The sequence below is a fragment of the Catharus ustulatus genome, chromosome 3, assembly GCF_009819885.2.
Source record: "Catharus ustulatus isolate bCatUst1 chromosome 3, bCatUst1.pri.v2, whole genome shotgun sequence".
Classification (NCBI taxonomy): Eukaryota; Metazoa; Chordata; class Aves; order Passeriformes; family Turdidae; genus Catharus; species Catharus ustulatus.
In genome coordinates this window covers 109,350,159-109,372,841 of record NC_046223.1, presented here as the reverse complement: position 1 = coordinate 109,372,841, position 22,683 = coordinate 109,350,159, and the positions used below count along the sequence as shown (strand labels likewise).

Here is a 22,683-nt window from a genome sequence, read left to right as displayed (position 1 = left end):
TGTTCTTTTAGGTAAATACAATTAATAGTTACTTACTAAGTGTTGCTTTGACTTGAGCTGTTTTAGTTTTTACGTGGGTAGCTTGCATCCTGGTGATATATTTATTAAGTGCACTCAATGTTTTGTTGCAGGCAATCGCATTTGGGGAAAAGACTTGAAAGGCAGCCACCTGTGCCACGTGGCCTGGTCCTCTGACAGCAAAATTTTACTCTTTGGGATGGCAAATGGAGAGATTCACATTTATGACAACCAGGGAAATTTTATGGTAAGTTCATTGTGGTATAATTAAGGATTATACTATCAGGATATAATGATAATTATAAGGATTATAATTGATTTCAACAGGCACAAAAGCTCACTTCCTCTTAATTTATTTCATGTTTGTTTAATTGATGAACATCAGTACTGAGAACTGGACAACCTTCTGCACAGAACTTTTATTCAAGACTTCTGCAGCTTTTTATTATAATTATTCATTTTTTGATAGCTAAATTATTATCAATCAACTAATGCCTTTCAGCCTTGCAATGGTTACTGGAAATGTAAAAGTAGGAGCAGTCAGACTGGTGAAATTAGGTGAAACTCTTTAGGACATCTGAAAGTCTTTACTTTCAAAGATATTTGTGATGATAGGTCAGATTTAATATTTTTAGCTGATGTTTTTTTCCTCCTTTCATTATTTGGAGGAACTAATGCTGGCTTAAAGGATATTGACTTCTTACAGCTTCTGGTTCTTAAAGTATTAACATGCTTTTAGAAAAAGTAACAGTTTGTTTTCCTATTGCTTCTGTTATTCTTTAGAGAAAACCTGATAGTGAGTGGAAAAATAAAAGGAAATTGCTATAGTATATTGTTGAATTCTTGCAACCTAGATTTATTTATTTTTATCTACTTATCTAAAGCATTGGCATATGACTATAACAAAATGCTAAACTAAATACTGACTTTAAAATCAGTGTATTTGGGACCATATTCTTAACTTTTCAATGCTTAATTTTCTTATCCTTTCCATTACCTTCCTAAGAAAGCATCTGCTACCCTTCCCATTTTCTTTTCTTTACCCTCCCACTGTATCTTATCTGTCTTCTCACTATGCAAATCCTGGTATTTCCAACGGCTACAAATTACTGAAATTCTTTAAATAATTTGCTGACATTTCCCCCACCATATCAACAATATCTGTGATTGTCCTCTCTCCCTCTCCCCCTCTCTCCCACTTACCTGGCATTTCTCTTTGAATTGATCCAGGAGTGCTGTTACCTTTCAGACAAACCCTTACTTGTGCTACCAGATATTCTGGGCTAGTTATTGCAAAAGTTATCTTAATTGATGTTCTAATTTGGACACTTCTTTTTTCTAATTATCTTTATGTTATTTAGTGAACTTTTTTCAAGAAAAAGTAAACAAAAGTTGTTTTGTTATTGTTGTTTTTTTTTTTTTCTTTTTTTGTTGTTGTTGTTCTTTAAAATATTGTGCCCAGGAAAGGTTTGAAATACAAATTATTTTTTGCACTGTTCCACAGGGTTTCTTTTGTCTATGTACATGTGTGAGTGGTGGCCTTTTTATGTTGTTGGTTTTCTTTGTTTTTAAGTTACTTTTCAAAGAATGAAAATGCAAACATTAGGGTACTTCTTTGTAGTTAAAAAGATGTGTTTTTATATGTCTGATCTCACTTTGATTATATAAGGAAGTTTTTCAAACCCGTAAAATTCTGAGAACTTGAAAATATTTCTCGAGACAGGAGAAGAATTTTGCTTAGACGTCTTTTGCAAGTGTCAATAGAGATATAAATTACTCTTTAAACAACATGTTCACCTTATTTAACCATTCTTCTGCAGGTGAAAATGAAGCTGAGTTGTTTGGTGAACCTAACTGGAACTTTCAGCATTGCTGGGATACAGTGGTACCATGGTACCCAAGGCTACATTGAACCCAACTGCCCTTGCCTTGCTGTCTGTTATGAAAATGGGAGATGCCAGATAATGAGAGATGAGAATGACTACAGTAGGTGCAAAATGTGGGGTGCAAGTTACTGAGCTTCTCTTGACCCAAAATGTCTACTTGTGTTGATGTTCTTAATGTTTATTCCTTAAAACCTAGATCCTGTTTTGCTTGACACTGGTATCAATGTAGTGTGTATTCAGTGGAACTCCAATGGAAGTGTCCTGGCAGTGGCAGGCTCCCTGAAAACAGCTTCTCCAGATAAAGATGTCAGTGTTGTGCAGTTCTACACTCCCTTTGGTGAGGTAAAAATATTTGATATATACTTTAAATATTTGGGTTTTTTTTATTCTAAATTTTATTATGTTTTGCTACAGGGTCATTATTGGTGGAATTTGCATGCCAAAATGTAGTTGTTTAGTGCTCTGAGGTATCCATCTGGGATATTCACATCTGGAACATCTGGAAACAGGACCATGTTGCCTTTTAGAGCAACAGCATAGTGGCCAGCATGAAAACCCAAGTGCCTCTCAAGACACTGATGATAGGATAAGTGTGGGGGCTAACTTTGAACACCAGATTCCTGAGATGAGACTATAGAGGATAAGCGGTTTGGAGCTTAGGCAGCAGTCAGGATGTCAACATTTGTGTATCAAATCCAGAAGTACTTGTCTTTCTACACTGCTGTGTCAGAGACCTGGATATATCTAGAGTAGAAGCTGAAAATACAGCAGTGAAGTATTAAATACTTAGCATTTGCCCTTTTTTATGGAATCAATAAAACTGGCAAAAAGGCATCTTGTATCAGTAAAAGCAATGGTTCAGAAACCTCAGAAAAGCTAAATTTTTCTTTCTTTTTTTTCCCCCTTTGGCTGTTGGGCTATTGTTTTATGAATGTTTTTTTTCCGTCCTGGCTTTTTTGTGGTAGATTTAGTGTTTGATAGTTGACAGACAACTGGTCAATGTATTTTTGTTGTGCTATTTTTGCCTTGCCAGGTAATTTTTGCCTTGCCTTTCCCTCTCAGTAATATACCTGAAAATCAGTAAGATAGTGTTATGTATCAGAGTGTGATGAAGTTTGTCCCTTGTACAGAGGAAGTACTGGTCAGCTCTGAGCTGTGCTGTGAAAGGGGTTAAGATCCAACATCATCTGTAGGGGCTGCCTTAGTTGAAAGGATTTAATGGAACCAAAGGTTTTGGCAATAATATTGCATCTGCTGATGTCTTTTGGATTAACTGAAACTGGTGTTCCAGATTTTGTGTTTATGGGTTTAGAAGTGAATTCTTCAGGTTTGAGAATTGTTTTGTGCTCATTCTGATACTCAGATATGGACTTAACTGTGTGGAAGATGGTATTTTCTGTGAATAATGTGAGCAGTATTTTGGTTTGGTATTTGCGTCTGATCAAAGGCATGAAATAGGCACTCACAAGGAAAGTTAGACTTGAGCATCAATATTCTACTCAGTAAAATATATTTTTTAAAGCCTAAGATTATTCAAAAATATACAGTGAATAAGTGTATCTTTTATTACATACATCTATATTATTTGCAACTAAAAGGTGCCCACAAACAAGTGATCTGTGGGACTAAAGTTATAGCTTTTGAAAACATTTTTTTTCTATTTGTGTCCATTCAATTTAAAATTCTTCAGCAAAATAAAGATATTTGAAAAAAGATGGAAAGTGTACCAACTGCCTTTCTCAGATTCTTTTGGTAAGGGGATAGAGAAGAGGAAAATGTCCATTGCCTCACTGGAAACTGTGTACCTCTGCAACTAATTAATTGTGTGCTGTTGACATAGAGTAGGGATGTGTTTTTATTTGTTTAGGCTGTCAGCTGTAGTTAAGGGTGTTGTACATGAATTAATACACTTTCAGTATCAGTGAAACTTCTAAGGCATGTCAGGATCAGTACTACTGCTGTGTTTTAATTTTGACTGAAATCCTAAAGTGATTCAAATTGCCAGCCAAAGGGAATAATGCTCAAACTGTCATTCTCTATCCACTGTTTATTTCTTCAAGCTTGAACTGTCATTGAGTCCTGTTGTTTCTTTCTCTCTGAAGAAATAAAACATAAATGACAAAATAAACCAAACCTGAGGGGAAAGAACACATTATAATGTCCTCCTTAAATATCTCTCTTTGCATGTGCATTGCAATTTGAGGATTGTTTTGGGGTACTGTAAAGAATATCTATAGGGTTTTTGCCATCAGCTGTCAAAACTATAGTTTATATATTTTAGAGTGGCTTTCCTGTGTTAAATTCATATCTTTTTCTTTCCTTTTTTTAACCAAGCACTTACGTACACTGAAAGTTCCTGGCAAAGAGATTTCTTCCTTGGCCTGGGAGGGAGATGGACTGAAAATTGCCCTGGCTGTTGATCATTACATATATTTTGCAAACGTTCGTCCACGTTACAAGGTATGTAGTGATGTGAAACTTCATTGTATTAATAAGTTTCCTGTTACTTATTCTCTGTCTGCTCAGGTTGAAAAAGTAGCTTGGTCTAATATACATACATTCATATATGTGTGTGCATGCGTATGTGTGTATGACATTAGTGCTTGACTACAATTGCAGCTTGATCAACACTACTGACTTGAAGTTTTAGTGGAATGTTAGGGTCTGTCTTGGTGATGCAGTGACTCAGCCATTGCTTTACCATGCATTTGGGGTTTCATTTTCACAGTAAGGAAACAGAACTGGGCACGAATCTAAATTTGGTAGGAACTGAGGATTTCATTAGGTAAGGCTCCTGTGTTTTCACTGCTGTTTAGTTAACTAGGTTGGGCTGAGTCATATGATGGGAATTGTTTGAGCCTTACTTTACTTCTTGTCATTTTTTTAGTGGTGAATTATTCATTTGAGCCAGGAAAGTTGAATAGACACCTGAACCATAGGAATGAATGCAACCTGATAGATGTACTTCCTGCTTACATTTCAGTTCCCAATATACTTCTTAAAAGTGTGTATTCATCTAATTCTAAATGTTTTATCTTGTCTACCACCCGAGGTTTTTCATTTTTTTGAGTTAGAACTATTTCACTAAAATTACAGTTTAACAAATAATAGCAATTACTACCCAGTATAAAGTATTGTATACTTTTTTCCACAGCACAGGATATGTTCTTTAATCATCAGTGTGTAGCCCTGCAATTAAAGAGAAAGAGTGCAATGTGAGAAACATCCTGCAGCTATATTGCAATGTGTTCTTTCACCTGGTTGTGAAAAACCTTGGTCAGGGAGTTGTAAACACAAATCTGCTAGGGAGCAATTTCAAATAGTTTGTTGTAAATCTTCTGGAAAAGACTTTGGAAATCTGAGCTAGAAATTAGTCTTGCAGGAAATGCTACCTAATGTTTATCCTGGGAAATCTGCAACAGCTGGAACAGGCCTGTTGCTTTTTCTTAAACTCATCAGTATCTAGGAGACCATGTGTATTTCAAGACCTGGCACATTTGCAAATTAATAATACTTAGAAACTTTAGTTTTAAAAACTGCATGTGTAAGCTCATTTTTTCCATTTTGCTTAGTTGAAAAGGAAAGAGATATGTTCAAATTATTTTTTCTGCAGCAAATAAACTCTTAATATGCTGGTAGTGTACTCTCTTTCAATGTTAAATATTTTTATGGTGAATGGTACATATTTTCCTTCAATAAATACTTCTGCTGTGTCTTGATAATATAAGTAACTCCCTTTTAGGAACTACATATTCTAAAAGGTGACAGTCATTAAATGGGAGTGATTCAAAGCTGTAATTATCTTAGGTTGGATTGGAATTAATGACTTGGAGATGAAGAGCTAATATCACATTACCAATCTACTGAGTAATCTGTTTTCCTCTATTTTTCAATAAGCCATAATAAGAGAAAGGGGGTTTCAAATTTACAGGACAGTAAAAACTATGACTTGAGCTGATCTTTTTTTGAACTACTCATAGTTTGCATGGAGTTGTAATATAACTTAGAGTCTACAGGTCTGTTGTAGAAATTCTTCTGTTGATGCTGTAGTTTGTCATCTTGGTTTCGTTTCCTGAGGAGTGTGGGAACCTCTCTTGCCAGCACTAATAAGCTTTCTCTTCTCTCTCTCTAGTAGATGCTGATGCAGAGAATTCTATTAGTTTTTCTACAATTGCATCATCTGAGTGTTTTGCTTTATGTCTCATTTATTTGACAGCTTCACCTCCTTCCTGTTTTCTGATTCTGTTGTATTAGAAAGGATTTTCATTATTAGATTTTGTACTTTAAATCAGTCGAATGCAATAAAATGCATCCTCACGTATATTCTGTTTCTTTTGCCTTTTTGCTCTTTCTCCTACTTGTTACAGGAATTATTACGTTCTTCTGGGAGGCAGGGAGGGGTTTTCTCATGGCAGCAGTATGGAAGGGGTGATGTGAGTTATTACAGTGCTGCTACATAATTGCTTATTTTTGTCTGCTTCTGGAATTGCACTGTTTAAGGTATTTATTGTATTTGCTTGGGAAATGGACTTTGGGTTTCCAAATCAGTGGTCACAAAGAAAGCATTTGCATGGCAAAAACCATCATCACAGTGGCTATTTCTGAATAGCTGCTGAACTATATAAATATACCTCTATACCTGCTGAACAAGGAAGAAACAAGGTGCAGTGAGATCTTGTTACATTTTAAGGTTGATCCTTCAGTTCTGAAGCTACACTGTGATAGAAAAGCTTCTCTTGCCGGTTTAATATTATTCCAATATCTTACTATGTGAGCTATAGTCTCATAATAAATCAGTTTGTCACTTGACAGGTTAGAAATATTGAATGCTAATTGTATATGAAATTGTATATAAAATAAACTCCTCCTTTCATGACTGTGAACAAGTAATTTTTTAATTATTATAATTTCTGACTGGTTTTATCAACATTGTGTTTCTTGGCAGTGGGGTTACTGTTCCAATACCGTTGTTTATGCCTATACCCGAGCGGATCGCCCGGAGTGCTGTGTAGTCTTTTGGGACACAAAAAACAATGAGAAGTATGTGAAATATGTCAGGAGCCTTATTTCCATAACAACTCATGGGGACTTCTGTGTTTTAGCAACTAAAGCAGATGAAAATCAGCCTCAGGTAAAATCTGTCTTAATTTTCACTTGAAATGCTCTGTTCCACATGTCAGTTCTTTACAGCTGGAATAAGATGAAATGTGAAAGTCTGAATCTGCCTTAGAGTTGTGTCAGTTGTCATTTGGCAGAATGGCATGAATGGGCTCAGTGTTTAAAAATACAGAATCCCAAAAAAAAAGAGAGTAGCTGATTAACTGCATCTACAGACCAACTACTTGTAGCCATTAGTAGCCTAATAAAAACTGCTGATTAATTTACTTTAGAAAGATTTGGAACAGTTCTCCAGAGACAAGCTGAAAGCATAGAATAGTAATGAATATTTCATCAGTCAGAAATGGGAAAAAGGGGCAGTTTTTTAGGTGATATAAATTACATTTTACTGCTAACTGCTTTGTTTATTAATTTATTTTATATATGATTACAATTGATAAATGTATCCTTTGGTTAATGAATTTTCAGTTAGTGTAATACTGTTACATGATTTTTCTTGTGTAATCACTTCAGAATTATTTTCTGTATCACTTATATATTGCTTACAAAGGAGGAGCATGAGACAGAGTCATTTGGTGCCATGGTAAAAATCCCCAAACATGCTTTAGTGCTGCTTTGCTTCATTGTGCTATAAATGGTATACTGTCATATGGACTATGTGCCCATAAACATTTGGTAAAGTTGAGAGCAATAAAAGAATTTTTTTCTGAGTTGTAATTTTAAAGGAGGAAACAAACAGTAGAGAGACTTAGTGCAACTATATGGAGCATAAATAAGAGATTTAATTTTAGCACCTGAAAATTACAGATAGTAAGGACCTTTCATTTGTTTTGAAATGGCTCCAGTGTAATTATTAACACTGTGAGTTTCCAGGTTTTAGGAAATGAAGTGCATAGGCTTATGAGTAGCAGTTCATTAGAGTTGTTGTCTGAAAAACTGATTTGGTTTACTAGAGATTTTGGTCATGAGAATTGTGATTTCAGAATGGCAGAATTTACAGCAATAGCTAATGGAAAAAAGACTTAATTTCAGCAGGACCTGTTTAAAGATATTGCATGTAGCTGTGTCAATAAGTTAAGAAGAACTTCATGTTGATATCCATATCAAGGCTGGGTAAATCAGACAGTGGAAACTCCCTGCCCTGGTACCACCATGTGTGGGTCATACAAGCCTATGTGGGATACTGTTACTCCGTTACTCCTTGACAGGCTCTGATCTGCTGGCTTGGAGGCTCAGAAATGGCTGGAAAGGGCATAAAAGAGAAGTTTATTGTAGACTCAATGTGGGGATAATTTACCAGAGAAGAATTAATGTAAACATGATGGAAATAAAAAACAGAGTTAGAAAAGCCATGTGTGTTTTCCTACAAAGGCAGAGACATAATTTTTTTGAAAATAGACATTTGAGAATGCTGTTGGAAAGTTTAACTCATGAACAAAGAAATAAAAATACTATTTTTGTGAGGTACTTACTAGTGGGCAAACCTGAAAAAAAATTAATGAAAAGAAATTAATGTTCAGCTCTTTTTCTTTGGAAAAATGAAGTTCATACGGTAGATAAAAGGTTAATTGAGCTGCTCTCACGTGATGAGTAAGATGTCAATCTGTCAGTTTGAAATGTAGCTGTACAGTTACTGTAGTCTGCTACCACAGGTACATGGATTGTTCAGGAGGTGAAAGAGCCATGAAAAACTAATTATCTTTCATTTCCTGGGGAGTCAGGGTAACAGCACTTGGGTAATTCACATTTTGGTAGCCCTGTAGATTTTATTTATTTTATTAAATAAGTTTAAAGACTAGACAGTAAGAGTTGCTCCTTCATTTCCACACTTCCCATTCAAGGCATTTCCCTATTCAATAATCATTAAGATATTTAATCCTTGATTTAGATCTGGAGAAATAAATACATAAACTGCAACAATGAAGCATTGGTGCCTAGTGAATTGTTATATATTTACATCTTCCTGAATTTAACAGCCCAGCCTTTGAGGTAACTGTGCTGTTAAAGCCTTCCTGAGTGAGATTACAAGAAGGGCAAAACTTAAAAAAAATCCTCATCATTTCTTAGAACCTCTGATACTGCAGGGCAGAGGAAGAGCCTTATTGACAGTTCTCCCCATGCTGTTACCCTCTTGGAGGTTCAAGGAGATGGAGAACTGCAAAGGATAGAACAAAGATCCTAACTGCTGGGAGTTCATTAGATTATCTTTTGCATGAGCAGCTGATGAGAGTTAAGTCCCTGAGTCAGTGGTGTATCATGCCTGTAAATACTCACAGGGCAGCCTGTGCCTCACACAGCAGCAGGGGAGATGCTGTCTGCCTTGCCCATGTGTTTGTGGATGTGCTGGTGGTGCCTCCTACTTGTTGGATTTTGTCTGGTAGATTTGCTCCCATGCATAAAACAGCTGGTTACTTGCCTGTTTTGTGCTTTTTCTTAATTTGTAGTGCTAATTGGCAAATAGCTCATTACTCTCATGCTTATGCTGCTTTATTTTTTCTGCAGTCATGGTCTCTGTGTTCTCTGTTGCTGATGAGCATTAGAATGTGTGGTGTGAGTTATGAGATGCACCTTCTCAGAAAACCATGTACAGCTTTCTGATCTACAAGAAGTGTGGTACTAATGACACTTGCTTTTATTTCCATACAGTATGTGCTGGTTCTCTGCAATTCTATTGGCACACCCTTGGACCCAAAATATATTGATATTGGTAAGCAACTTGAAATATTCTTATCCTGTAATTTGTGTTGGAACTGACCTGATAGTTATCTGTTAATAAAGATAATGGCTTATCAAACCAGTAACATTACTTGTCAAATTGGCTAAACTTAAACTGATTCTTCAGGTTAGTGCAAACTATGGATGATAGAATTTTTAAAAATTGCTACTTTTCTTCTTAATGGATGTCTTTTGGCAATTCAGATTTTCCTTCACAACAGTGGTAATTCAACTTCATTTTAAGCAAATGTACTTTGAAAAGGGTCCAGTTGTATCAGAGGAAGTGAAATAATTTGATTTGGACTTTCATTTAAAAATGAGTTGTTGCTGCTTCCCAAATAATGTAAGCATCAATTTCTTGTGTTTCAGTGTTGATAATACTTTTTCATTATCTTCCTCACAATTGTTTTATCTTAGTAATTTCAGATTATCAATTAAAATTCAATTTTAAAAAATCAGTGGATTATAACACAAGTATGAAAACACTCCCAGATCCTAACTAGTGCAGAATTCCAGGCTTTTCCTACTGCTTGTTTGCTGCAGGTGTGCTGCAGAACATTGCCAAGTAATTGCAAGCCACTGTTTTCTGTGATTTTTGCTTGAGAATAAAGATCATTGGTTATTTTCCCTTTAAACAGATGAGGGAATTGTAGACAAACTGACAAATTAATCAGTTTTTTGACTAATGAATCCACTTTTATTTGTTCTGGTTTTTGCTTTATATTTGGTTTGTTTGCCAAATATATCTGAATTTGGATTCAGGGTAGACACTGTGAACGCTGTTTGCAGTTTTCTTTTTGAACCTTGGTTTTTTGATTAACTCTCCTGTTTTGTTGAAATGCTAAATAACTTATTAAAATTTAAAAAGAAAATTATTTGCTTTTGAATGAGAGAGAAAGCTATTATGACAAGGAGCCTCATGAATGTTTTTGATGTAAATTGCCTTCTAGAGCCATTGCTTTATCTTCTCTGCAAAGATAAACTTTTCTGGCTAAATTAGTCTCAGTAGAAAAGTTAGTTTTAAGTCATAATGCTAACTTGGTGTTAATATTAAACAACAAACAGCCATTCTCTCTGGTAAAATTGATGGGTAAATCTTGGTAAGAGAAATCATGAGGAAAGTAAGGTAAAGAACTACTGAACAGGAAAGTAAAAATAATTTGCAGAATTATTGGAAATAAAATCAACCAAAGATTAGAAATAATTGAGATAATAAATGATTATTTTCTTCAAACAGTGCTTCTAAATGGCTTTATTCTTTATTATACATTAACTAAGTTGTGAGTATCATTTTCTAATGTTCAGTTTTCCAGTGACAGCAGGAGGAAAGCAGCTGTGAGTCATACATATATTTTGAAGTTCATGCCCTATATTGTAGATCATGATTAAAATGAAGAGTATGCTCTGATGAATGAGTTTGACTACTTTGTCCTATGGAAAGTTTATGAAACATTGTAGTAGTTTTAGCCTTGTGATTTGTGTCTGTCCCTTTGGTGTCCTCTTGCCACCTTTTGCAATAGAGCAGCCATGTCAGAATCTTAAGGAATAACATGTCCTGGAGGTTCAATGCCAAAAATTTTACCAACACTGGACGAAAAAACATTGACAAAACAACCAAACAATGCCCTCCCCCACTAAGGAAAAGAAAAACCAAGCCAAACAAAAAAACCCAACCCTAACCAGACTCCATGAAGTAAGATCATGTGATGGGTGATAGTTGGGTGCCTGTTTTGTCCCTGTCCCATCTCTGCTCCTGATCAGATGTCTGCACTCTGTGTTCCCACTGGTTTCCTGGACTTCCTTGGCAGGCAGGATTGGGGTGGTGGGAGAAGGGTTCAGGGTCTCAGAGGGAGTAGTTCTCATTTCTGCAGCTGATATCTAAAATAAATTGAGTGAATCACTCATGAAGGGGGTCTTTTTGCTCTCCACTGGGTATGAAGAAGCCCAGGGCAGCCAGCTCATCTCTGTCAGAGATGCCTAAAATTAGGTGAGATGAATCCTACTCACTGTTAAAATTAGCTCTGCATGTACACATCTAACTCTGCGTTTTAACTCTTTGCTTTGCATTTTTCTAGTGTTCTGTTTATGTGAACTTTCTGAATCTGTGAGAGTTTTATTTACATTATCAACAAAGGTTTCTTTATGATTTTGCCAGTATGACCCATCTCCTACAGCTGCCTGTACACAAGAAAAGAATCTTTTTCAGTAACTGGGAACACTTAAAAAGAAAGGCTATTTAATTGAAAAATGCTGTCGTTATTCCAACTGTACTTGAATTGTGCTGAAGAGCTTAAATAATTTCTTCCTTTAGCATAACAAAGCTTTCTGTAGTCTGCTGCTGTTCTCTCCAGTACTGGAGGACCAGTTTAGTGCATAGATTTGCAATGCTGTTTCCTGGAGTAAGTTCACTTGTGAAAATGCTGGGCATCATAGCTTTCAGCCTCATAGATGGACAAATACCTGAGGTTAGGAGTATTTACATTTTTGAATCCTGAAAAATTTCTGTACCCTCAGTAGTTAAGACATTACAAGCAAGTCTTTCATTACTGTATGATAAACACAGCCAAAGATTCAACCTTTTTTTTTAATAGGCATCCTGTAAGACTCCTTTAAAGTTTGCTCTCCAAACTTGCAGAACGGTGTGAAGGTAAAAGTGAAAAGCAAATACCTATCAATGCAACTCTTCTGGAACACATTGTGCTGGTTTCATCACAGTTACTTTCCTCTTTTTGTAACATTTGAAAATGCAACTTTATAGAACAACTAGAAGTATTTACAACATAAGGTCACTTAGTGTGAGAGGTTGACAGCTGTACATAGTCAAGGTCCTATTGTACAGAATATCATGCTGTTTATCACAGTTGGAGCTTCTTGGCAGTAGGAAGTGTAATTGTTCCAGTTTGACAGCATGTTGAACTTAAGCAGCTGTCTGGCCTTGCAGAAGTCAATATAGAGAGAAGACCTTGTAAAACCTTAAGGGCAGAAGATCTTACTGAAAGTTCTTTTAAAATTCCAGTTTGGTACATGATTTCCAGTAAAATCATTGTCCTTTTGTTCTGTTTATAAATTAAGAAAATTAATCAAATCTGGTAAGATCATTACTAATAGTTTAAGAAATAAGCAGTTAAAAGGTAAAATTAACTTAGCTCTTACTCAGGATAATTGGACAGGAGTTGCTGACATGAAAAATGCTATTATCTGTTTGTACAATTATTTTTCTCCCCTCTTCTTTCTACTAATACAAATTTTCAGGTTATATTTTTTTAATAAACAATAAATTGTTGCATAAAGTACTGTCCATAAAAAGCTAGGTCAATTTTGTTTTGAACTCTTGTTTCAGACTACTAAGTGCCATCTTTCAGAGTGGTTTAAGTACACTGAGGTTGTTACTTTATTTGATTTTCATAAACGCCAGTGAAAAATTATTTCTTATGTTGTAGAATGTCCTCAACAGACCACTCCTGCCTTTTCTTGAGTGTGTGCTCTTCACTACCATGAGTCTAAACCATATTTTTGACTGGCTGTAGTTACTGCCCCTTGTTGCAACAGGAATCACCTGGAGCTCTACTGAGCATAAAGGGTTTACTCCTTCTTGAGACTTAAGTGCCTTGCAGGCCTCTTGGGCAAAGCCTCTGGGACTTTGTCCTGGTAGGAGATGGACAGTGGAGAAAAAAGACTGCTCATGTAGGGATACTGAGTAACTGACAGAGCATTTAAATAAGGAATCTGAAAATATGTGTTAAGGCACAATTTGAATTGTCAATTTATAATATTTTATAATGCTGTTTCAACAAAGCACTATTAATCTACTAATGACTAAGTAATTGTGACATTATGCAATGTTTGATTCACCCTCAGGAGATGTAAATCCTGTGCTGTTGGGCTCTAAGCCAGTAGCTCAAGTAAGGCTCAAAAAAAGAAGTGCTTATTTCCTTTATTCTGCTGAATTTTTAATTACATCATTAGCTTTCTAATGCTTGTCTCTGTTAATGATGGCAATAAAGGATTAATCAGTCATTATCTGATGAAGGGCCATCACTTCAGCTTTCTTTAGACATTGATGGGTGGTTACTTTCAGCTGTTCCTCATGCTGCTTTTTATTTTGTCCAAAGGCATTTTGCTTCCCCTGCTTCCGTTGCCTTGTGTTTGAGGTCTTCACAATAGCTCGTGTTTGCTAGCCCATAAATTACTCTTTTCTTCATTGTCTAACATTACTGCATTCCATCCTACTCTGGTACAAAAATTAAACAACACAGTATCTTCTGTGCTTGTTTTACAGCTCACAGGCTTTCTGTCAAAGTCCTTTGATGAATAACTAAATATAAACTATAGAAGGTTAAATATCTTGTTATATAATATCTTTTTAATGGAAACACAACAGATGGTATCTGCTAAGAAAAGGTCACTCAGGCTGGATTATATCATCTTCTTACATGTGCTGTGGAGCACTGACATAGTGAAGTGTTGAGTTATCTTTCAAGTGTGTGTTAGCACCCAGTGAAATTAATACAACAGCCTGACCAACATACAAGTGGATTAAAGGCAGAGCTGGAGTCATGTCCAGGTGTCTTCCCTCCCTCCTGGATGCCTTAACAGGGATGACTGAACTACATGTGAAAAGCACTTGAATTGCTGTTACTTAGTTGATCCTTTTAATGTAAATTGTAATGGATTTTGAATATTTATGTTCCATAAACTGTGGTTGTTCATGAGTTTTCCCACATGTCCCAACATGTGCAGTTGGCCCTGCTGTTGCCTGACATTTTCTTCCATTTGTGAGCCAGCACTTGTAGAGATATATGAATCAAGCTCTAAAATTAGGTAGATTTATTGATTAGACTAAGTTCATTCCGGTTTCTCAGGAACAGCCTGTAACAGACTTGTATGAAAATAACAGTTTAGTATTGTGTCTGTCTGTCAGACTGCTTCCTTTCCATCAGATTTAGGTGGGATTGCTTGTCTTTCTTGTTTGTGTATCCTATCTCATAGACTAGAAAGCCTCTCAGCCTTTTCATGTGGTGAAGGAATGTAGCTGTGCATTAAGTTTGATTTCTGTCTATATTTTTACAAGAAGATTAGACACTGAAGCAGGTGTTTTCTAACAGCTTTGAAGTGAGATGGAGTGTGTGTGGACGAAATGCAGACATTGTAGAAGGTTATTCGAGATTCCTGGGTATATAGGGAAGAAAGTTTCTTTCCTTCAGGGAGGAGGCTTTACGAAGGAATAGTGAAGAGAAATGAGGTGAGAGGAGAAAGGAGAGCCAGAAAGAATTTAAAGGGCAGTTGTTTCACATGTTGAGAGTTGTTTTCATGGGTATGGCTTGTTTAGTCCTTTTCAGTATTTGGTCAGCACCTGAAAAGTAAAACACCTGTTTAAATGTTTTTCCCAAATATTTTCAATGTCTGAAAATTAAGTATTAAGACCTTAAATACAGAAGTTGGGTATCTGCAAAATCGGCAGGAGGAACTCAACAGTCTAGGAAGCTTACATGGTGAGCAAGGAAAGCTGCAGTGCAGTGGAAATGCTGAGCAGAGGAGTGTCCACATCTCTTGCCTCCTCCAGACTTTGGGTGCTTGCATTTCTGTCTGCTTAATGGTCAGAGCACAGGTTCTGTGAAGGGCATTGATGCTCAGGTGATCAGCACCTGCTGGTAAATCAATGCTGCTGTATAAGATGGTGTTTCCCTATACTAAAGACAACTTAAGTAGTTAAACCAGCTGCCTGGAAAGGGATTCTAGATCTTCCTCAGCCTGAAGGGATTGAAATGAGCCTATTGTCTTTCCAAGGAAATGACAAATCCCATTCTTTCCTTCTCTGCCCAGCAACAGCCCAAACTTGGAGTGGCTGGGACATCCTTCCCTCATGTTGAATTTGTGCTGTTATGTAGTCAAGAAGGAAAATATTTTAGGAGCAGAGTGTAGTGCTGTGTGGAAGGCTCTGAGGTGAGAAGGTGGAATAGAATACTTTCAGTTGGAGGGGTCTGACAAGGATCAGCCTGTCCAGGATCACTCCAGTGCTGACCTTAGAGTGCTAAGGGCATTGTCCAAATGCCTCTTAAACACTGACAGGCTTGGGGCACTGACCACTTCTCCAGAAAGCTGTTCCAATGTGTCACTCCCCCCTTTGTAAAGAAATGTTTCATAGTGTCCAGTCAGACTTGGATTTAAGTTTGTTTTTTCACAGATTTTTCTGTTTCTGATTTCTTGTTCAGTGATTGAACAATATAAAATGCTAAAGCAGTTCTAGGGAAAAAAGCCACGCGTCCTACTTTTACGAAATTGTTAAAGTTATACAGGCAATTCTGTAAAAGCATCAGTTCCCACATGGAGATGCTGCTCTTCCAGATGTGGCTTTGCATGGATCTGATCTTGATGATTGTGTCTGTGTGCTGTGTCCTGTGATTTCACATTTGCTTTAAATCCAGTCATTGCTGAGCCTGCTGTTGCAAAGAAGTGAAGGCCCTCCCCTCCATGCTGGCTGCTCATTCCTGCCTGCTCCAGCATTTGGGATTTTCTCTTTAATCCAACTTAATGTAATCTTTTATTTATTTAATTTTGAGGTCAGTTAGATGAATGACTCTGTTGTCCAGCTGCTGCTAGAGCTGATATGAAAGAAGTGGCAGGAGAATGTGTCAGGGGTTGGTGTGTATGTGCTTTTTGGCAGTAGCAATCACTTTAGGCTTAGCATGTTCATAAAATGCCTAATTAATTGTATTCCCCTGGATAAAGCATGAATGCTTTGCCATCTTGTTTCTGGATCACAATAGACCTTATGTTAACAACTTTTTTCCCAGACTCAGGTATTTCAAGGTGTGCACAAATGAGTAGGTTTAGGCTCCATGGAAGCTCTAAGAGAGAGTCACCTCATGAGTGTGAAGAATGTCCATGACTTCAGATATGGCATGGCAATGTGGTTTAACATTGTCTTGGACCACAAGAAGTCAGATGTTGACTAAGTTGAGTCCAAATATGAGTCTTAGTACAAAAATGTTGTGATTTGAGCAACCCTTATTTCCTCACAGATCAGGAGATTCTCATGTTTCATTTTTAAAGGATAAAAACATTGGTTGTTATGGCACATACAACTAGAAGTTAATAAAAACCAGAGCAAATACATAGAATTTATTAATGTTTTTGATGAAACAGGTGACTGTTTCATTCAGTTTGGATGTGACTAATTACTGAAATGAATGTGTTAAAAGTACATTAAATACACTGAGTTGCATATAACATAAACAACTGTGCTGTTCATGTTAAGCATCATCACTAAGCCTTCTTGCCCAGTATTGAGATTTTTACTAAAAGTATTCTGCAGCCATTAGGTAGCTTATATAATCCTCTTGGTTTCAAAGAAATGAAATCTGTTCAACCAATCTTCTCCCATCTGTCTCTTGTAGCACTGCTCTTCTATGTGGCAGGCTTATAGCTCCCTCCAGAGTTCTGTTCTATGCTAAAATACAGAAGGGAAAAAAAAAGAAAAGAGATATACTGTAAAAGAACTGTATTTTCTGCTCACATTGTGTTATCTGCATGACTCAGTGTTCCACTACCAGGCTGGTTTGCACAATTCTTTTGAATTTATCTCAAGGTTTTCTTTGATATCATTATGATATACTTGTAGAACTTAGACATTGGCTGATTTGCATACCAGGTTTTCATTTTTGTATGTCTTCACTGTTTTGATTTTGTTAGGTTTTTTTTTTCCCCACTGAGCATGAGCAGCAGGAGTGAGATACTCAATTTTTGCACGTATTCTAAGTGGGCTTAGGGCTGAAGTAAAGAAAATATCCTGCATTCCTACACTGTGATTTTTTGGTATAATAAAGTAAAACTAAGTGTACAGTCTGCTAATATTTAATTTGTTGCTTTCAGATATAGAATTGATATTTGGCCCAGCTATTAACTAAGGTACAAACAGCATTTCTAGAATTATTTTTAAGAAAAAGAATCTCTTCTAGATTGTGAACTTTTGGATGGCTTAAATATGTCAGATATGGCAGTATTTAGAAGATCTTGTTAAGGAGATTTGAGATGCTCCTGAACTGGTCATTAACCTGAAAGTTTGTCTATATGTATTTGATGTTTTCTGCATCAGCACATGAGAGTTTGCTGAAATAGTAGGGAGGAAAGTGTTAATGGTAAAATCAGAACTTGTAAAGAATTTCTCTGTTCTTCTGGACAAGACCCCTGTGAAATTTTCAGCTAATGCAAACTGCTGTGCGTGGGCAGATTTTTTGGTCGTTGTTTTTTGCTTTTAACGTATGAGTTTATGTTTTCATCCATCTTGGAAAACATGTACGAATCAGCATCTACTCCAATGCTTGCTGCACTAATTTTGCAACTCTTTGGGTTTTGTACCAGAGCCCTTGTTTGTCACGATGACCAAAACACACGTGATCGCGGCTTCCAAAGAAGCGTTCTACGTCTGGCAGTACCGCGTGGCCAAGAAGCTCACAGCCATGGAAATCAATCAGCTGGCACGGACCAGGAAAGAAGGCAGGGAAAGGTTTGTCTTCAACCTTTGTCATTTTTCTTTCTCTGCTCTGCTGTCATTGAAAAGGTGGATTCTGCTATGTCTAAAATGCAAACCCTTGTCTTCTCATTTTTCTGATTAGGTTTGTTGACTTGCAGGCCTGTAAGATGAAATACTACAGACATTTTTGGATTAGTTCCTGTTCAGTGTCTCCATTTACTTGCTGCATGTTTTCCTTACAGAGTGTGTGTCTTGATGCCTTTTTACCCCTCTCCTGTTTCTCCTTCATGCTCTTAGTTTCCAGGCAGCTCTATTCCCTCTGATAAGTTTAACTGCTTCTCATCTGTCATTGCCTGTAAGAACACAGCTTGTCCAGCTGGCTCTTCTCTAATACACTTGTGTCTGGTTGTGGCTTTGACTACTAATCCTGTATGGACTTTTATCCTCTCAAACTAAACAAGCCAAAGTCAACATTGTTTTGCTTCCAAAATATTTCCTTCCCAGGTACTCATTTGTGGCATTAACTTTTCTGTCACCACCACAAAGCTCACCACTTTGTTATGGTTTTCTTTATAGTTACAGTAATTTCACAACTATAAGGCGCACCGGACTATAAGGCGCACCCCCCCGGATTCGGCAAAATTTGCAACTTTGTAGATCAGATAAGGCGCACCGGTCTATAAGGCGCACTTTTTTTTTGCAGTGAGGCCCCGCCCCCAGCTCACCCCGTGGGGTTGCTGGCCGAGGCCCCGCCTCCACCCGGCAGCCATTGGCCCCCGGGGCCGCCTCCACCCGGTAGGGGCGGTGCCGCGAGCCACCGAGCCACCCTGGACCCGGCAGCCATGGGCCCCCGGGACTGCTTCCACCTGAGAAGGGGGGTGCCGTGGCCCCCCAGCCCGCATTCACGCGGCAGCCATGGCTCCCCAGGACTGCCTGGACCCAGGAACGGGGCTGCTGCCGGCTCCCTAGCCTGCCTTCATCCGGCAGCCATGGGCTCCCGCGGCTGCCTGGAGCCAGGAGCGGGGTTGCCGTGGCCCTCCTAGCCCACATTCACGCGGCAGCCATGGCTCCCCAGGACTGCCTGGACCCAGGAACGGGGCTGCTGCCGGCTCCCTAGCCTGCCTTCATCCGGCAGCCATGGGCTCCCGCGGCTGCCTGGAGCCAGGAGCGGGGTTGCCGTGGCCCTCCTAGCCCACATTCACGCGGCAGCCATGGCTCCCCAGGACTGCCTGGACCCAGGAACGGGGCTGCTGCCGGCTCCCTAGCCTGCCTTCATCCGGCAGCCATGGGCTCCCGCGGCTGCCTGGAGCCAGGAGCGGGGTTGCCGTGGCCCTCCTAGCCCACATTCACGCGGCAGCCATGGCTCCCCAGGACTGCCTGGACCCAGGAACGGGGCTGCTGCCGGCTCCCTAGCCTGCCTTCATCCAGCAGCCATGGGCTCCCGCGGCTGCCTGGAGCCAGGAGCGGGGTTGCCGTGGCCCTCCTAGCCCACATTCACGCGGCAGCCATGGCTCCCCAGGACTGCCTGGACCCAGGAACGGGGCTGCTGCCGGCTCCCTAGCCTGCCTTCATCCGGCAGCCATGGGCTCCCGCGGCTGCCTGGAGCCAGGAGCGGGGTTGCCGTGGCCCTCCTAGCCCACATTCACGCGGCAGCCATGGCTCCCCAGGACTGCCTGGACCCAGGAACGGGGCTGCTGCCGGCTCCCTAGCCTGCCTTCATCCGGCAGCCATGGGCTCCCGCGGCTGCCTGGAGCCAGGAGCGGGGTTGCCGTGGCCCTCCTAGCCCACATTCACGCGGCAGCCATGGCTCCCCAGGACTGCCTGGACCCAGGAACGGGGCTGCTGCCGGCTCCCTAGCCTGCCTTCATCCGGCAGCCATGGGCTCCCGCGGCTGCCTGGAGCCAGGAGCGGGGTTGCCGTGGCCCTCCTAGCCCACATTCACGCGGCAGCCATGGCTCCCCAGGACTGCCTGGACCCAGGAACGGGGCTGCTGCCGGCTCCCTAGCCTGCCTTCATCCGGCAGCCATGGGCTCCCGCGGCTGCCTGGAGCCAGGAGCGGGGTTGCCGTGGCCCTCCTAGCCCACATTCACGCGGCAGCCATGGCTCCCCAGGACTGCCTGGACCCAGGAACGGGGCTGCTGCCGGCTCCCTAGCCTGCCTTCATCCAGCAGCCATGGGCTCCCGCGGCTGCCTGGAGCCAGGAGCGGGGTTGCCGTGGCCCTCCTAGCCCACATTCACGCGGCAGCCATGGCTCCCCAGGACTGCCTGGACCCAGGAACGGGGCTGCTGCCGGCTCCCTAGCCTGCCTTCATCCGGCAGCCATGGGCTCCCGCGGCTGCCTGGAGCCAGGAGCGGGGTTGCCGTGGCCCTCCTAGCCCACATTCACGCGGCAGCCATGGCTCCCCAGGACTGCCTGGACCCAGGAACGGGGCTGCTGCCGGCTCCCTAGCCTGCCTTCATCCGGCAGCCATGGGCTCCCGCGGCTGCCTGGAGCCAGGAGCGGGGTTGCCGTGGCCCTCCTAGCCCACATTCACGCGGCAGCCATGGCTCCCCAGGACTGCCTGGACCCAGGAACGGGGCTGCTGCCGGCTCCCTAGCCTGCCTTCATCCGGCAGCCATGGGCTCCCGCGGCTGCCTGGAGCCAGGAGCGGGGTTGCCGTGGCCCTCCTAGCCCACATTCACGCGGCAGCCATGGCTCCCCAGGACTGCCTGGACCCAGGAACGGGGCTGCTGCCGGCTCCCTAGCCTGCCTTCATCCGGCAGCCATGGGCTCCCGCGGCTGCCTGGAGCCAGGAGCGGGGTTGCCGTGGCCCTCCTAGCCCACATTCACGCGGCAGCCATGGCTCCCCAGGACTGCCTGGACCCAGGAACGGGGCTGCTGCCGGCTCCCTAGCCTGCCTTCATCCGGCAGCCATGGGCTCCCGCGGCTGCCTGGAGCCAGGAGCGGGGTTGCCGTGGGCTTCCTAGCCCACATTCACGCGGCAGCCGTGGGCTCCTGGGACTGCTTCCACCCGGGAATGGGGGTGCCGCGGCCCCCCTTGCCCACATTCACCCGGCAGCCGTGGGCTCCCGGGACTGCCTGGACCCGGGAAGGCGGGTGCCGCGGCCCCCCTTGCCCTCATTCACCCGGCAGCCATGGGCTCTTGGGACTGCTTCCACCCGGGAATGGGGGTGCCGCGGCCCCCCTTGCCCACATTCACCCGGCAGCCGTGGGCTCCCGGGACTGCCTGGACCCGGGAAGGCGGGTGCCGCGGCCCCCCTTGCCCTCATTCACCCGGCAGCCATGGGCTCCTGGGACTGCTTCCACCCGGGAATGGGGGTGCCGCGGCCCCCCTTGCCCGCATTCACCCGGCAGCCGTGGGCTCCCGGGACTGCCTGGACCCGGGAATGGGGGTGCCGCGGCCCCCCTTGCCCTCATTCACCCGGCAGCCATGGGCTCTTGGGACTGCTTCCACCCGGGAATGGGGGTGCCGCGGCCCCCCTTGCCCACATTCACCCGGCAGCCATGGGCTCCCGAGACTGCCTGGACCCGGGAAGGCGGGTGCCGCGGCCCCCCTTGCCCTCATTCACCCGGCAGCCATGGGCTCCTGGGACTGCTTCCACCCGGGAATGGGGGTGCCGCGGCCCCCCTTGCCCACATTCACCCGGCAGCCGTGGGCTCCTGGGACTGCTTCCACCCGGGAATGGGGGTGCCGCGGCCCCCCTTGCCCACATTCACCCGGCAGCCGTGGGCTCCCGGGACTGCCTGGACCCGGGAAGGCGGGTGCCGCGGCCCCCCTTGCCCTCATTCACCCGGCAGCCATGGGCTCCTGGGACTGCCTGGACCCGGGAAGGCGGGTGCCGCGGCCCCCCTTGCCCACATTCACCCGGCAGCCGTGGGCTCCCGGGACTGCCTGGACCCGGGAATGGGGGTGCCGCGGCCCCCCTTGCCCTCATTCACCCGGCAGCCATGGGCTCCTGGGACTGCTTCCACCCGGGAATGGGGGTGCCGCGGCCCCCCTTGCCCACATTCACCTGGCAGCCATGGGCTCCCGAGACTGCCTGGACCCGGGAAGGCGGGTGCCGCGGCCTCCCTAGCCCACATTCACCCGGCAGCCATGAGGCCCCAGGACTGCCTGGACCGGAGAGGGGCGGTGCCTTGGTCCCCCTGGCCCGCCTCCACCCGGCAGGGGCAGTGTCGCGGGCCTCCGGGCCCGCCCCCAGCCGGCTGCAGTGGCACTTCCGGCTCCCCCCACGGCTCTCAGCTCACACTTCCGGTTTGGCAAATTTCGCCGCTTTGTACATCAGATAAGGCGCACCGGACTATAAGGCGCACTTCCGGGTTCGAGGGAAAATTTTAGTCAAAAGGGTGCGCCTTATAGTCGTGAAATTACTGTATTTTGTGTGTCTTCCATATAATCTCTACACTATATCATCTTTCTATAAACCTACCATCTCATGTCACCATATATCCCTAATAATGAGTTATTATTT

The 22,683-nt window shown here is 42.3% G+C and overlaps 1 protein-coding gene across 3 annotated transcripts in view; it reads left to right on the top strand.

Annotated features, from left to right (window-relative positions):
- WDR35 (WD repeat domain 35) overlaps positions 1–22,683 on the top strand; it is a 45,670-nt gene that overhangs the window by 4,290 nt on the left and 18,697 nt on the right. Inside the window, exons 6-13 of one of the 3 annotated variants that reach the window (XM_033054770.2) lie at positions 132–265; positions 1,839–2,004; positions 2,101–2,246; positions 4,239–4,364; positions 6,850–7,035; positions 7,573–7,605; positions 9,669–9,729; positions 18,099–18,243. In XM_033054770.2, coding sequence (XP_032910661.1) covers positions 132–265; positions 1,839–2,004; positions 2,101–2,246; positions 4,239–4,364; positions 6,850–7,035; positions 7,573–7,605; positions 9,669–9,729; positions 18,099–18,243 — 997 coding nt within the window. The remainder of the gene's footprint in view (positions 1–131; positions 266–1,838; positions 2,005–2,100; positions 2,247–4,238; positions 4,365–6,849; positions 7,036–7,572; positions 7,606–9,668; positions 9,730–18,098; positions 18,244–22,683) is intronic. The other 2 variants (XM_033054771.2, XM_033054772.2) reach the window with 2 other exon arrangements.